The sequence below is a fragment of the Podarcis gaigeae genome, assembly GCF_964106915.1.
Source record: "Podarcis gaigeae genome assembly, chromosome: 11".
In the NCBI taxonomy this organism is placed as follows: domain Eukaryota; kingdom Metazoa; phylum Chordata; class Lepidosauria; order Squamata; family Lacertidae; genus Podarcis; species Podarcis gaigeae.
In genome coordinates this window covers 30,268,637-30,285,505 of record NC_139687.1, presented here as the reverse complement: position 1 = coordinate 30,285,505, position 16,869 = coordinate 30,268,637, and the positions used below count along the sequence as shown (strand labels likewise).

The 16,869-nt window shown below is 41.5% G+C and overlaps 1 protein-coding gene across 5 annotated transcripts in view; it reads left to right on the top strand.

Moving 5' to 3' along the window:
* Positions 1-16,869, top strand: part of ADGRV1 (adhesion G protein-coupled receptor V1) — a 232,105-nt gene that overhangs the window by 36,404 nt on the left and 178,832 nt on the right. For all 5 annotated transcript variants that reach the window (XM_083703064.1, XM_083703065.1, XM_083703067.1 and 2 more), the window contains 8 exons: positions 1,554-1,680; positions 6,582-6,799; positions 8,008-8,751; positions 9,754-10,127; positions 11,528-11,704; positions 12,067-12,247; positions 14,567-14,769; positions 16,108-16,237. In XM_083703064.1, the coding sequence (XP_083559190.1) occupies positions 1,554-1,680; positions 6,582-6,799; positions 8,008-8,751; positions 9,754-10,127; positions 11,528-11,704; positions 12,067-12,247; positions 14,567-14,769; positions 16,108-16,237 (2,154 nt within the window). The remainder of the gene's footprint in view (positions 1-1,553; positions 1,681-6,581; positions 6,800-8,007; positions 8,752-9,753; positions 10,128-11,527; positions 11,705-12,066; positions 12,248-14,566; positions 14,770-16,107; positions 16,238-16,869) is intronic.

Here is a 16,869-nt window from a genome sequence, read left to right as displayed (position 1 = left end):
TTCCCATGCTTCTTCACATTAAAGCATCCTTTTTATACCCTTGTGAAATGTGCAGTATGCCTGCATCCATGCAATTGGGGCTGGTTGTAATATTGCTGGATTAGAAGCAAAACAAAAACACCCAGCTGATTTGTTTTGTGACCGACTTTTATAGAGCTAATTTGGCTTTCATTATTTGTGTTGGATATTAAAACAACCAATATATATGTAAATAACCCCCAGCCTTACATATATAGAACAAAAGAGAAAAAAGATAGGCATAAGTGGCTAGGTACAAATTTACACGGGGTTAAGTACAAATGTGTCATTGTGCTGTGCAATATATTTGATGTTTTTATTGTTGTATATAAACTTCATGGCAGCCATAAAGTTGTGCTCTATAATAGTCGGTTCTCTCATCCTGTTATCTTAAACATACAAGCTCAGGCTGTGATCTAGAAGACTTCAGCCATACTGGGTTCACTTCCTTGGCTCTAAAGTAAATATATATATATATATATATATATATATATATATATATATATATATATATAAATAAATAAATAAAAGCTCCATTTACCACTTAGGCTCCCAGTGTCAGGTATGCTAATAGCCATCATCCTATCTATTTAGACTTCTGGGTAGTTACTCATGAACAGAGCCCATTTACTGCAGTGTACATGATGGCATGCTGTTTTCAAAGGCTGCCTTAGCTTTTTTCTTTTAGACCCTGCTTGGGCAACCTCTGTGTGAGCAGTGGAGGAACAAGACTATGTCTTCCTGCCATGGCTACCAGATGTGCCTGCCTACCTTGGGATGCCCCATAAAAGCAATGTATGGGCATAACATTTGCATAAAACAAGGGGGGAGCTGCCTTCAGCCTGAGGTCCCCATTCCCTTACTGGCAACCTTCCAAGGTCCACCTGCCAGCTATGGGCAGTCAGAAGCAAAAGCTGGTGGGACAAAAGATAGAGCAGGCTACACTCCTCTCACAAAAGTCAGAGGTTTCTACACTCCCACCCCATCTGCACATCCTCCAGGCAGACAAGAGGCATTATCACAGTTCACATCCAGCCAGACAAAATCATTTGAGGAGAGTACAGAGCTGGGCTGTTGATGGGCATGGTCTGGGGAGAGATGGTGTGGCCCAGGGAGAGTTATGAGAGCCAGATAGACCTGATTGGCTTGAAGTTCTCCATCCCAGGCATACAGTCTTCTACACACATGTAATCCAACACATATCGACCTGAACTTCACATCCCACATATGCAAAAATCAGTGAAGCAAACCTCTTAATTCAGGCCTGCATGAGATGGATTTTATGCACACAGACCATATGCAGATAAAATTCCCACATATATGTCTAGCAGGACCAAGCTTGAGTGTGTGTGTTGGGGAAAAGCATGCTGTCCCTTTTACAACATACAAAGGGAGAAGGTTGTCTGAATTAGATGGCAGGTATACAGAATCTTGGATCTAGAAAGAACATTGGGCTAGGGTATGGAATCCCCCCCCCCCCGATATTATGCTGTTTGCTTTTAGCATTATCTTTAAACAATAAAATTGTTGCTTAGGAGACACAGTGGTCTACGGATCTGGAATGGCAACAGTAATAATTGAAGCAAATGATGACCCAAATGGCATCTTCTCATTGGAGCGTACAGACAAAGCAGTAGAAGAAGGCAAGACCAATGATTTTTTGTAAGTAACACTCAACTAAATGCAGCATGTCACTTCAGTAAATATCTTGGATCACACTTTCCTGGAATCAATTCAGTCTTACTCGTCCTTGCGACATTAAGGTTTTAAGCAATCAGAAGTGCTTCAAAAGGTGCTTCTATGTCAAAAATTGCATAAGGGGAAAGTTTTTAATATTTGCATAGTTTTAGAAGGAGTTTAACATGTGACTATTTGTATATATGGACCTCTCTTGGAAATAATTCCCTTCTACATTATTTTTTTTATGAGACAATATGATCTGTCAGGGCTGTACCCTTGGAAAAAAACGGAGACTCCCTTCTGGCACGTGTAAAGGAAAATCCAAGTGTGATAACATGCACTGCTTTGTAGAAAGGAAATTATAAGAAGCTATATGGTAATTTATGAAAGTAAATATGCTGAACAGAGTAGATAGTGGGAATCCCTTTCCAAGATGGCCAGCTGAATTGGCAGATCAAGATAATAATGCTATTTCTAAAAATGTTCAAATGGCAACTTTGAATTCTGAATGAACATGTAAATAAAAGTTAAGAATTATAAATAAAAGTGGGAATCATGTTGCTGACCCTCCAGATAATGTTGGAGTTGGAGGGAGCGGGCAGCATGTTGACAAAAACTGTTAGGGCGTCTAGCAAGTCGTGTTCGGTGGAAATACTTTGAAAATTTACCTCAAATGATTCTTTTAGTTATATAAAGCTTCTGATGTTTGTTTTCTTTTCTGAATATTTGTGTTAATCCTGAAAGGATTTGGGGAAAGAAAATCAAAACCTGCTTGGCTTGAAAGGACTTTCTACAGGCTATTATTGGTGCTCATTCATGAATGTACCCAGGGCCAAAAAGTTATTTTTGTTTGACTGATGACCCTTGTTATGCTGCCAATTAACTCAGCAGGAGGTGTAGAATCCGTTGACACTCTTACAAGTGCATTGGTAGGCCATAGAGATAATCTAGTGAGACTCCAGTAATGATTCTGGTCTAAATAGCTGTGAAGAGGATTTTCCCTGTGGTGTTTATTTCTCCCCAAAAGTTGCTGCTGATTTCTCTCCTCCCGCCTCCCCCCAAAAAGAGAGAAAGCTTTTTCTTTATTTAGAATATGACTAAAGCTTTTTGAATGGCCTGGCTGTGAGTTGAGAGAATTTTCTTAAATTAGTGAATTATTATCTCAGTATTCTCAAAACATAGCACTCTGTGAGCTTGACACAGTTGTCAAGTTGAAAAAAGACAAGTGGGGGCATAGTGTGTCTGCCCTGTAGCAAAAGGGACCTTGGCTATTTCTTGTGACTACTTCAGAGTTTTCCTGTGAAAGAAATTTACTAGGCACCTTTTCCCAAAGCTGGACTGTTACAATTAAGTAAGCTTCCCAAGATGCCTTACCTCATTCTATCGTGGCTCCATTTCAACTTTTCAGTGAGTTAATGGAGCGTTATTGTTCCCAAATTAATTAATTACTAAAGCCTTGTTATTGCACATGGTACAGAGGGAGGCAGAATGCCTCTGAATACTGTTTGCTGGGAACTGCAGGTGGGAAGACCGCTGTTGCACCAGGTCCTGCTTCTGGGCTTTTCATAGACGCTTGTTGGCTGCTGTGAAAACAAAATGCTGGACTGGATAGGCCTTTGGCTTGATCCAGAAGACCTCTTCTTATGTTCTTAATAATATATTATATGCAGTGCCAGATTTATGTATAAGCTAAACAAGCTATAGCTTAGGGCCCCACTCTCTTGGGGGCCCCCCAAAAAAATAAAGAAAAAGAAACATGGATGTACATTTCCAAAATATAAGATAAAAAACAAATAAAATAAAAGCTACATACAGCAACAGTGTTTTGTGCTGTGCAGGCTCCTATAAGAAATGGGCCCCACTGCTAGCCTGCTGCCTAAAATATCACTGGTTTGCTCATTTCTAACAGCGACAATTTGTTGTTGACAAACAACATCTGGACATATAGAGGGCCCCATTACCTTCAGTAGCTTAGGGACTCATCAAACCTAAATCCGGCCCTGATTATATGTGCCTTGGATGGCAGCTAATGAAAAATATAGAACTATTGTTCGCAGAAACTTATGACAGTGTTAATCTTTGTGGACAATACGATGTATACACAAGAGCAAAGGCTTTTGCAGTGAGAACATTGTCATCACCATCTCTGTCTATGCAGCAGAAATCTGCTCCACTTAACCGTGGGGAGGAGTTGTGCTGGACCATGTGGCTACCCAATCTCTTCTGGGGGCAGGGGATGAAGTCCTGCATTGCCCGGAGGATCCCGGCCATGCCATCAATCAGCCAACCAATCCGCTGCCTGGGGTGTGTGGCCAGGACCCATTTAAGCGGAGACGCAAGCCGGAGAGCTTTCTCTTGGCTCGCTTCCTCAATCTGGACCATTTGTGCGTTTGCTGCTCCCGCTCCACGGCGCTTGCTGTCCTCTTTACGTCGCGCTTGCTGTCTCGTCTGCCACTGCTCTTGGGGCTTCTTTTGTAGACTGAGGACGACCCCGCTAAGCTGCCTCTGTCCCTCCGTGGAATTGCCTCCTGCCTCGGAGTGTGGTATTGTTTATTTGTGTGTGTGCATGATGGGGGTGGGGAGGCCACCACCTGCCCCTCCAAGCTTAAGGGTATTCCATTAAAGGAATCCAGGGGTGTAGCTCTTGTCCGAAGCCCAGGGTGGGGCTAGGCCATGCGACAACTGCTTCGGGAACCCTGGTGGAGCTCGAGTTGGTTCGCATCAATGGGGCTCCCCCCTCTGGTGGTTTACCCTTACCGGATTCCCTGTGCAATGGGCAGGAGTCAAATATGGTCGAGTCTATTCAATACCTAAGCCAATACCACTCACATTCTGTAACCAATAAAGTTATGGCCAAAATTTGCCCAATAACATTAACCAAATATCTGTGGGCTGGTGTTTTTTATTCATCATCAAGGGGGTGGTTACGGGGTCTCGACACGCAAGTTCATGGACAGAGCAGCCTTCAGGACTGAAGTGAAGACCTAAGTTGTGTGGGAGATGTCTCTGAACATTTGAGTTCCTCCTGCACATTGAAAGGAGCCATTTGTAAACAACAGTATCTTGGTTTAATACATATTGCCTGTAGTTAGTTTATTTCCTGCCACTCTCAATAGAAGTTTTATTCTACTTGTAATAACAAGATTCAGTGATGTTATGTTACTTGTCTGATTCATTCTGGATAATTAGTGCTTTTGAGTCTATCTTGCCAAACAGCCAGTGACTGACAGAACAAATCTTCTGCTCTATGTTTAGTTAACTTGGGCTGTAATCCTGCACCTTGCACAAGCAGAGTAAAGAGCAGATTAGCCTTTCTTAAAAAGCCAATAGCATCGCTCCCTCATTAAGCTGCCATTACACAGCATGCTGAGAGCAGGAATGGACAAATATATCAATTTCTCATTTTTTCCAGTCTTAAATTCTGTTCTCTGTAATTATGTTGTCACATGATTAGCAGGCAGTTTGCCCTGCCCACCTGTCAAAATGCATCTTGTGGGGCTTGCAAAAGTGATAAGGAGGGGAGAAAAGGAGGAATATAGGCAGCAGGTCCCATGCTCCGCCTTTGCTTACAAAACACACCCTTCTTTTGCCTCTGCTATATCAAGTGAATGGGAAGGAAGGAAGGTGCATTTTTCCATCAAAGGGAGGGGACTTCTCCTGCATACCACTAATGCTTGCAAATGTCTGCCTTGGCCGCGCATAAAGGTAAAGGGACCCCTGACCATTAGGTCCAGTCGCGAACGACTCTGGGGTTGTGGCGCTCATCTCGCTTTATTGGCCAAGCGAGCCAGTGTACAGCTTCCGGATCATGTGGCCAGCATGACTAAGACGCTTCTGGCGAACCAGAGCAGTGCACAGAAACGTCATTTACCTTCTTGCTGGAGCGGTACCTATTTATCTACTTGGAACTTTGACATGCTTTCGAACAGCTAGGTTGTCAGGAGCAGGGACTGAGCAACAGGAGCTCACCCCACTGATTTGAACCGCCGACCTTCTGATCAGCAAGCCCAGGCTCTGTGGTTTAGATCACAGTGCCTGATCCTAATAGAACACAAAGCCAAACCCTGCCCATCAGCTGTCAAGTGGAAGCCTAAACCCTGTTTTGGCTGCAAGACCTGTTTGTGCATCCAAGGCAGAATCGAAACCCTGCCCTCCTGCCCATCAGCTGGCATTGCAAGTCACACCAGCTGATTGTCAAGTAGGTGTGGTTTGTGTAAAATGACATTGTGGGCTAAATTGGAGCTTATGACAGGCCAAGATTGACCACACCCCAACCACAGAGAGTCCATTTACTGCTTGTTTTGCACATTCAATGAAGGTGTCCTATGGCTGCTTGCTAATTCCCTGTGCAACACTTAAGATTTTCTATGAGAGTCCTATATTTTGATTATGGCTCCTGATAATGGTCAGAGTCCACTTAGCTAGTTCTGTGCACCCAGGAGTGCAATGGGTTGCAAATTTTATCAGATGGTATGGTGTATGTGTCTGCGTGTTGTGCTCAAGGAAACAAATTCAAAAAGCCTTCACTGGAAGAGCCCAGATTGCCTCTTGAGCATGCATAAAGTAGGTATTTGGATCTTAGCCAGGATTTTTATGATAATGCTTTATCTGATTAAGTATGAACATGAGCCTCAATAGGAACTAAAAGGAGTGAAATGACACCCTCCTTGTTTGCACTGCATTGAAGATGTCTTTTAGGACTGGGCTGCAAATGCAGATAAAAAAACTTGGGTATTCTTTGCTTCCTTCCCACGAAGGTATTGTAGATGGATTATGTGGAGAAACATGAAATGCATTCATATTATATCTGTATTTTTGTTGTTGTTGTTCTTGATGCTACCTGTCTGAGAAATGACTCTTGGTTGTGTCCATCTACTGCACAGGGTTCTGAGACACAGAGGCCACTTTGGCAATGTTTCCTTGGCATGGCAGCTGTTTGAAAACGATTCTGCTTTGGACCCAGGAGAAGAGTTTTATCAAGTCTGTGGGGTTGTCTGGTTCTTGGATGGCCAGCAATCACGGCCTATAACTCTCCATGCCATTCCAGACAAAATCCCAGAATTCAATGAATTTTACACGCTAAAGCTGGTGAATGCTTCAGGTACATTGGGAACGGTGGGGGGGGGGTCCCCTTGTCCAAATCTGAAGAAATAGCACAGAAGTGTTGGCTTACATAGTTACTATGGGGGAAGGCCATAGCTCAATGATAGAGCATCTGCTTCTCACGCAGAAGACCCTGACATCTACAGGTGGAGAGAACCCTGCCTGAAACCCTGGAGGTCCACTGAAAGTCATTGTGTAGACAGTACTGAGCTAGATAGACAACAAGACCAATTGTTTATTATTTTTTAAATGCTCCACATTCCAGGGAACACTACTAGAGAAAATGATAATCAAATGGTAAAACCAGCAGTGATTAGTGGGGGGTGGGCATGGAAGGATGGCATCAAGGCTGAGGGAGCTGGCTTCCCCATAGGTAATAATAATCATAAAACTTTATTAATATCCCGCCCTCCCCAGCCGAAGCCGGGCTCAGGGCGGCTAACAACAATAAAACAGTACAAAAGTACAACACAAACAACACTCTAAAATCATTCATTATAAAATTATGCCAACCCAGAGCTCCCCCAGCCTTGCTGCTGCTGTGCTCCTGATCAGCACAGTGCTGCTGCCGGGAGGATGCCACTGCTACACAGACCCCTCATGAACTACTGCCAGCGTTATCATTCAATTCTGCTGATTAGCCACTATTAGTTGCTACAATTCTTTCAGCTGTCATTTAAAAAAATAAAATAAAATAAAAGAGAAAGAGAAAGAGAACCTGCCCAAGTGACGCTGACACAAAAACCTCACACATATACCAATTTGGGGGGGAAAGGAAAATTAATAAACAAATTTACCACCCACCCTCTCCCCACCACTCTCTCCTCCAACCTCTCTTTGCCTTCAACCCTATGCCATATACAACATTGTCTTACATTGAATGTAGCTAAGAGACTCTATGATCTGAAAAAAGTGACATTGCATTTTTTTTTGTAATTCAAGAAAATCTTTAATAAAAATTATTTCAAAAAAAATAATGTAGGACTAACTGCACTTTTGGCTGGGAAAGGTGTAGTTTTGTAGCCAAATGAAGAGTCGGGTTCAAATCCCCACTCATCTGTGAATTTCACTGGATGATAAAATATGTGAGGGATGAAGATTATGGGTGCTGTTCTGAGCTTCGTAGAAGGATAGGATTTAGAAAGAAATGTAAATAATTATGAAGTTAATAAAGAATTTTGTTAAACTTTTATTTTAATATTTCAGGTGGTTTCCCAGGTCCTGGTGGTCAGTTAGCTGAAACCAACCTTTCTGTCACTGTGATGATCCCATTCAATGATGATCCCTTTGGAGTCTTTATCCTAGATCCCAAAAGCCAGGAGAGGGAGATAGCAGAAGATGTACTGTCTGAAGATGATATGTCCCACATTACCAACTTTACAGTTTTGAGGCAGCAGGGAACGTTTGGAGATGTCCGGATTGGCTGGGAAATAGTATCCAGTACATTCAAAGAAGGATTACCTCCAATGATTGATTGCTTGTTGCTGGGAAGGTTTTCAAATGTGGTGCAGTCACAGCCTCACATGCGACGTCATCACACTGGAACAGATGCTTTGTTTTTTAGTGGTGAAGAGGATGCGTTTGGGGTCATTGAACCCGAGTTCCACATCAGTAAGAACAGAACGCTTGCCAAATTCACATTTTCAGCATGGGTGATTCCTAGTGCCAATAGTGATGGATTTCTCCTGGCGAAGGATGATGGCAGTGGGACAATGTATTACGGAGTGAAAGTCCACACAAATGAATCTCATGTTTCTGTAAGGCTTCATTACATGCCACAGCCGTCAAACGTGACATATGTGGCTAAGATCACAGTCATGAAATACCTAGAGGAAAACATTTGGCTCCACCTTCTGATTACACTGGATGATGGCATAATTGAGTTTTTCATTGATGGAAGTCCTGTGGCTGGAGGCATCAAGAGCCTCAAAGGAGAAGCAATTGCTGATGGTAAGCAATATGTCATGAATCAACCTTTCTCTTTTATATCTGGAATTTGACAGGTCCAAACCCATTCAGGAAAAACAACAACATATTCCAGTTACTGGAATCATTTTCAGTTGTTAAATATTTTTTTCTTGTGCAGGAAATCTAGCAACATACTTGCAAAAAATAATATTAAATCTCTCTGTGTGTTTTTTGTTGTTGTACAAGCCAGTGACAGGATATAGCATACAGTGATTGTTCACATACTTAAAAATATAATATAAATATATAACATTAATGTCGACTTCAGTTCTCCAGGACCATTCAGCAACCATTCCTGCATGCATATCTCTATTCTCAATCACAAACTGCATAGACATGTCTAGTTTGCTAGAAGCAGGTGTGCTAATCAGCCTTGGAAGTGGCATGAATATTTGTTTGTATAATATTGCATTGTATCTTTGCCACTGGCCTGATTCAGAAAAAATGGGAAACCATGGCTTATCCTCCTTCTCACATGCACAAGCAGACTGAAAGCTTCCCCTTCCCTCTTTGAACAAACCACAGTTCCTCATCATGTCCAAATTCCATAACTTAGTCCTGTTCTAACTGTGGCTAGACAAACCCAGCTAGGATCAAACCATTGTTTCCTGTAGCACCTGCAGGTTGTTGGTTTTTTGCAGTCATCAATATATCAACTTTATTGAAGCACATAGCAATATATTGAAGCACAACAGCAAAGTAGCACTCTTTTGAGCTGCTTTGAACTGTGGTTTGAATGTAATTTATATGCAATGAAAGCATAGCATACATCAAAGGGAAACATTCTATTTTATGTGATGAAATACAACATGAATGATTATCATTCAACAAATCTAGAGGAGCACAGTATCGAATTCATCCATCCCAATAAAGGGACTTTTAAAAAGGGTGGCATTTGATCTGGTGCATATATGGGAGAAGAAGAGCATTTTTAATCACCTTTCAGGTATGAAAATCAATTTACATTTGTGTTTCTTTTTCTAGGTCCAGGAATAATGAGAGTTGGTGCCGGTATGAATGGTAGCAGCAGGTACACAGGGCTGATGCAAGATGTAAGACTTTATGAACATAAACTGAGTAAAGAAGAAATTTATGAACTTCATGCCACTCCAGCAAGGGCTGACCTGCACCCCATCTCTGGATACCTAGAATACCGACAGGGAGAAACCAATAAAACATTCATTGTTTCAGCCAGAGATGACAAAGAAGAAGAAGGAGAGGAACTGTTTATTCTTAAGCTTATTTCTGTTCATGGGGGAGCACGAATTTCACAAGAAAACACAACTGGAACATTGAGAATCCAGAAGAGCGATAATGCCAATGGTCTATTTGGTTTTACAGGAGCATGCATTCCGGAGGTAGGAAATGGTAGTTAGAATGCTAGACTAAGGCATGGGAGATCCAGGTTCAAATCCTAATTCAGCTGTAGAACTCATTGTATGACCTTGGACCAGTCACTCCCTCTTGGCCTGAGCTACTTCAGAGGTTTTGCTGTGAGGATCAAAATGGGGGGGAAATGGGCAGAACCATGTTTGCCACATTGAGCTTGAAGGAATTGTAGTATTATAACAACAACAACAAAGATAAATGAAGCTTAAGAATGCCTAAAACCTGATGTGTAACAGTGTGAGCTATGTTTTACTCAGAGTAGATGCATTAAATTTAATGGCAATGACTAATTTCAGTAGGTCTACCCTGAGTAAAACATAGTAGCACAACACCCCTTATTTCAAATCTCACCTCAACCACCAATTCACTAGGTGGCCTTATTTTCCCCCCAGTCTCATCCTGTTATCTGCAATACAGGAATAATGACGTTGACCTACCTTAAGAGAGCTATTGTAAGAATGATTGAGATGATGTATGTGAAATTTTTTGAACACTCTTAAGATGTTATAAAATATTAAGGACTGTAATTATTATAATCATCTAGGGACAGCAATAAAGAGGAGAAGTGATAAAGTGTCTAACTAAAGAACTTGCAATTTAAAACCCACTTGTAAATTACGCATAATGTATATTGGTCTTGTTGCCTGAAAATCCTTCATACCAGCAATACATTATCTTGGGGGAAATGATGCTTCAGTTATTCAGATACTTGCAGGGATGAAATATGTAATCAGCTATTGCCATATGTTCCAGCAGTCACATGGAGCATCAACCAAAAAGACTTGAGTGGTTGTGTGTGTGTGTTTGGTTTTTTGTGTGTGTAGCAACCCAAATGCCTTATCATTGTATGAAGCTGAGCTTTAATAAGCTGCAGAGGACTTTATAAGGAGCAGCAGTGACTGGAGGAACCAGTGTGGTATAATGCTTAGAGTGCTACCCAATCACCATCTCTCAGCCTAACTTACCTCACGGGGTTATTGTGAGAATACAATGTGGGTGTGACCTCACATATTGCCTTGAGGTCCCTGGAGGAAAGGCAGGATATAAATCAAATAAATAACTACATTGTTAAGGTGTTGTGATTCTGTAAAAGATTTGAGAATATGATATAGACAATCGCATTATGAGGAATGAAGGCAGGAGTAGCAGAAGCTCTTCCACTAGCTAATGACTCAAAATAGCTATTTAAGTTATATTTTTGGGCTCCCCCCTTTATATGAATGAACTTAGATTGTTCCAGAAATAAATTTTATTGTTTTGAATATCACAAGTGTAAAATGATGTTACCTTTTTATGCAAACCTCGAAACAAATAGCTTTCTGTTTCCTTAATATTTTACTTTATTGTAAGCCTTCTTATTTCCTTATAGGTGGCTGATGAAGGTTCTACTATATCTTGTGTAGTGGAGCGCACCAGGGGAGCTCTGGACTATGTTTTTGTGCATTATAGTATCTCCCAGATCAATTCTGATGGCATTAATTACTCAGTTGCTGATTTTGCTAACACTAGTGGGATGGTCACATTCCTCCCTTTGCAGAGATCAGAGGTAAATCCATCTTCTTGTTGAAGTTAATGATCTGCTGAGTCTTTGAACATTTTCTTTTCCTGTATATATTATTCAGTCTTGTGTCTTGTAAGTGAGGATTAGCCAACATGATGCCCTCCAAAAGTTGTTCCATCAGCTCCAGCAAGCATTGGCCAATGCCCAGGAATGATGGGAGTCGTAGCCCAACAATATTGGAATGGGACTGTATTGGCTTTCTCTGCAGTGTATGAAATAATCTGCTTCGAGGACTATAAATGTGTTTTTTAAGACAGGAAAAGGCCAGTTATTATTAACCATTGCAACAACATATTTGTATTTCTCAATGCAATCATTTTCATTTAATTTGTCTTCTTTGTATCCAGGTTTTGAATTTGTTTGTGCTTGATGATGATATTCCTGAGCTGAATGAATATTTCCAGGTGACTTTAGTGTCTGCTGTTGCAGGGGATGGAAAAATAGGTTCAACCCCAACTAGTGGAGCAAGCATAGATCCAGAGAAAGAAACTACCTATGTTACCATCAAAGCCAGTGACCACCCTTATGGTAATGGTGATAGATAATATATTATTCATGTTTAGATTAAGCATAAGATCTCCACATTCTTTTATTGGTTTTCCCATTTGCTGTGTACAATTAATATCTAAGTTATTGCTTTTACTAGGTATTTTAAAACTCACCAAAATACTTTTCTGTATTTGTACGGAGATGCATAAGAAATTCTAGCAGCATATACCAGCACACTACTTGTTCATGTCAACCCATAGTTTGTTTCACACTGTGGTTTAATATGGCATGCAAACAAGGCCAGAGAGACAACACTAACTAGAAACTATTTTCAGTGGGCACATTGGTTTAATTCAAAATCATGTGCAACCATTTAGAGGGGAAAGGAAGGGAAAGAATGATCAAACGCCATGTTCTTTTTTTTTTATAAATAATTTTTATTAAGATTTTCCAAATTAAAACAAATTAAATCCAATTTATACACTTCTTCCAATAACCAGGACTTCCCCCTCCCCCCCTCTTGTGTTCCAAATCTTCTAAATAAACAATTAAATTCAACAAGTTCTTATCCCCAAATTACACTCATCGTCAATAACCCAATTTTTTCAAATTCCCATCTCCTAAGATCTGTCTTCCCTTCCACGAGTTCCCCCTTTCAAATATAGTGCAGATGAAAAGAAAATACCAAAAGAAAGAAAAAATAATTTTACAGCCTTTGGATTCCAAATTTCCCTCCCCTCTTTCCCTGTTGCGTTCCTTATATCCCTCCAATTCTAGTATCTTCCTGGTGTTCCCACATTTCACTAAACCCATATCTCTCTGATTCTTTACCAGTCATTTTTAATCACAAGTGTCCAATCTTAGAAGGAGTCTATCTCAAAAAGGGGCTCATTTCTTCAATCCAGATTTATGTATCCAGGAGAAAAAACTCCAATTTTATTTCCATAAGCTTGTCAAATCTGGATATCCCAAATGTCCCCACTTCCAGTTCTGTCCAGTTCTTGTTGTTTCCTTATTCTTGTCGGTCACTCTCCTCCTTTTTGTTTCCCTGTTCTCCCGCAGAAAGGTTCTTTTTCCAAAAGCTTCTAATTCCTCTGCAGAGGCTTGTTATTCAGGAGCAAAACATTACGTCATGTCCCTTTCATTTTCCAACAGATAAATCCATTGTTTCTTGTAGTATGCAGACCCCTGCAGACAAAACAATGTTCCATCTCTGCAGTTTCCCAGGAGGTTGAAAGTTCTGTTCAACTGTTCAAGTTTCCTAGCAAAAACACATGCAATATCCCTCAGCTCCTCTAGATGGATTACAGTAACTGAGTTCCCTTCCAGATCACATCCACCAGTCCAAATAGCTTGTTAATCCTTATTTGAAACAATTTGTATCCAATTTATATCCAAATGTAACTGGCAAAGTCCTCAAAACACCGTCTCTATTTTGTTCTTCCGTTTTGACAGCTCTTTGACAGCTGTCAGAACCTCCATTACTCTTCTCCAGGTATTCTCGCAGATCGCTCCAGGGATTCCGGGGGGGGGGGGTTGCTTTTTAATGCAAATTCTCCTTTTCTCCTCCAGCTCAAACTTATAATTTTCCCTCGCGAAGTTATTAGTTCATCAAGATAGGGTTACGCTCGATCTTAGTTGTCAAGTCCTTTGTTTTGTCTTTTCTACAATAAAAGGGGGGGCTGACTTCCTTTTTCCACCTCCCCCGTTCGCATCAAATTTTAAAAATTTATCCCTCTTTTTAATCCATAGTCCAATTACTCACGGGTTTTTCTTTTAGATCCAAATTTTCAATAGAAGAAGCTAGCACTCTCCACCGAATGGCATGCGGCTTCGCTCGGCAGGGGAAGCGGCGGACTCAAAGCACCACCCCCCCCCCAGGCGCCCGTTCCTTAGCCTTTAAAAAGGCTCTTTCGCGGGCCGGGGAGGGGCGCAAAGGTGCCAGCCGAGTCCGTGCCCATGGCTTTTGAGGGTCCCCGCGTCGCCGGCGCGGTAGAACCCAACCCCTGCCGAGCCGGCTCCCTCCGGAGCACGGAGGGAGCCCGCCATTCGGCGATGGCGCCAACCCGGAAGTCTCATCAAACGCCATGTTCTTGAAAATGTAGCCATGTCCAAATGACAAATGTTTATGAATTAAACTTAGGTATTATAAACTGGCTTTAACTTAAAGCTGTTATGCCTATTTACAACAAATGACAGACTAACTGCTGCTGCTGTTGCTTATTGTATTTTAAAGATTGTTTACTACATGTGTTTACTACAGCAATAAAATATTTAAAAATCCAAAACAGCATTATAGTCTAGCAACTTTGTTTCACTGCAGATAGAATGAGGAAAGTTGTATCTTTTCTCCACCAGGTTTGTTGCAGTTCTCAGTGGGGGAGCCTCCAGTGGACATTGATGACATAATTCTTCCAGCTACCACAGCTCCCCACATTACTGTCAAGGAAGAAATTGGACATGTCAGGTTGCTCGTGGTTCGAGCACAAGGCCTGCTAGGAATGGTTCTTGTACAATACAAAACGGTTTCACTGACAGCATTCAGTCCTCAAGATTATCAGGTATGAATAGCAGACTAAAAGAAGTGACAGATATGAATCAGCTCTTGCTCTCTCTGTTTCCTGTTGCTATTGTGCATCCAATGTATGATCTTCAATCAGGAGCTTTAAAAGTAATAATTGTATGTAACTTTTGATCAGGACATGAACAAAAGGCAGTATTTACAGTCCAGAGTCCAAGCAGGTGGGGGTGCCAATTTGGAGATTCCATGGAGCCTCCACTCCTGTTACAGGGAGTCATTCATGCCACACTCAAACTTGTTCTGTGCCCTGGATACTATGAATGATGATACCCATGAGGTGGTTTGATTGACTGCATTGCACATGTGCCTGGGCATCTGAAGCAATTTCAGAAGCTTCTTATTGTCCACGCAATTTGCTTGCTGCTTTGAAGGATGGAGGAAGGAAGGAAGGAAGGAAGGAAGGAAGGAAGGAAGGATGCCTAACCTATGTAGTACAGCCAGCATATTGTGGAGCCACAGTTCATTCACCATTACAGCTGAATTCCGAGAACTGGTTTCTGTCCCGGGAGGACAGCCTTTTGGAGAAGGGAAGTGTGTGCCTTCTGGGTGAGGCAGTGGGGCGATGGTTTGGGGGGAGATTTATTTATTTATTTATGGCTGCAAGGCTGATTGACATTTCTGGCATATATCTTGTAAGAGTTTCTTTTTCTGTTAACGTATATCTAGTATCATTGAGTCATATTTCACTGTTTGTTTTTGTACCTTTATTGTTTTATTTATTATATCCTTATTGTATATATTTTTTCTGTATTAGGAAATGCTGCTTTTATCTGTTAATGCTTTACTGTTGTGAGCTGCTTTGAGCTGAGCTTGGTTTCTAGAAAAAGGGACATACAAATATTCAATCAAATCAAAGTGTGATTTGGCAGGCAAGGGGTGGGGACTATCAGAACCCACCAATTGTCCTGTGGATTTTAGTAAGCCTCCTAATAATCTCTCAAATGTGTTGGGGGTGCAGGAGCAGGGGAGGGATACTGTGGACCTGGCCTCCTGGTGTTATCGTGTACCAGAATGCAGGGGGCAGACCAGGGTGGTGAGGTCAGGGATGGTTTAGGCATGTGCCCAACCCACTCAAACCTCTATGCTGTCCTTCCTGCCTCACTGAGTTGGTATGTAGCGATGCTGCTGCCCGGAGGCCATGTCTCCTCCTGCTTGGCTTCTCTTGTCAGCATGGCATATCTACCCTGATAAAAGCAAGCTTGTATAAATAATAGAGTCTGTGTAATGTTTATTTCTGATTATTTCTCTTTTATCAGTAAACTCATACTGATACAATGGCAAGTTTTAAGCAAAAGTATAAATAGCCTTTTTACTGCAGGGTATTACAGGCACCTTGGAATTTCTGCCAGGAGAAAGATACAAGTACATTATCGTTAACATTACAGATAATTCTATCCCTGAGCTGGAAAAGGCTTTTAAAGTGGAACTGCTGAATCCGGATGGAGCAGGTACAGGTTCATAGATCTGCTTTTCTCCACATGTACATGTTAGGTTGTTGTTTTTTTGAAAGTTTATTATACCTAGACCATTCGTGGAAACTTGATATTTCAAAGGTTTCCAAAAATTCAACACCCCCCCATGTAGAGTACTAATCTCTAATATTCTTTTGTCCATTGCATATCAGCATTGTTGCTGAACACAGAGCAGTGTTCCATAGAAAGTTGGAATGGCTGAACACGGCAGGTAGCATGAGATGATTGCCACCTAATGGTTTACCTTAGTGCAGTTCTTTTAAATGGTGGGAGATATGAAATTATATGAAGTCATAGGAGGAACAACAGACCGTTATACTGAGTCCAAACATTGGGCCATCTAACTCAGTTTTGTCTACACTGACTGGCAGCAGCCCTCCAGGGTTTCAGGCAGGCATCTCTCCCAGCCCTTCCCGGAGATGCCAAGGTTTGAACCTGAGGCCTTCTGTATGCAAACCAAGTGCTCTACCAGTGAGCTTCTACTCTAGTTGCCATGTTCATTTTAGCATCACCCAGAGCTGAAATTACCGCTTATTGCTCACTGTTAAGTTCTGCTGTTGTGCTTGTATAAGAGCTTGGAGCACCATGAACTTCTTTTGCAGGAATGC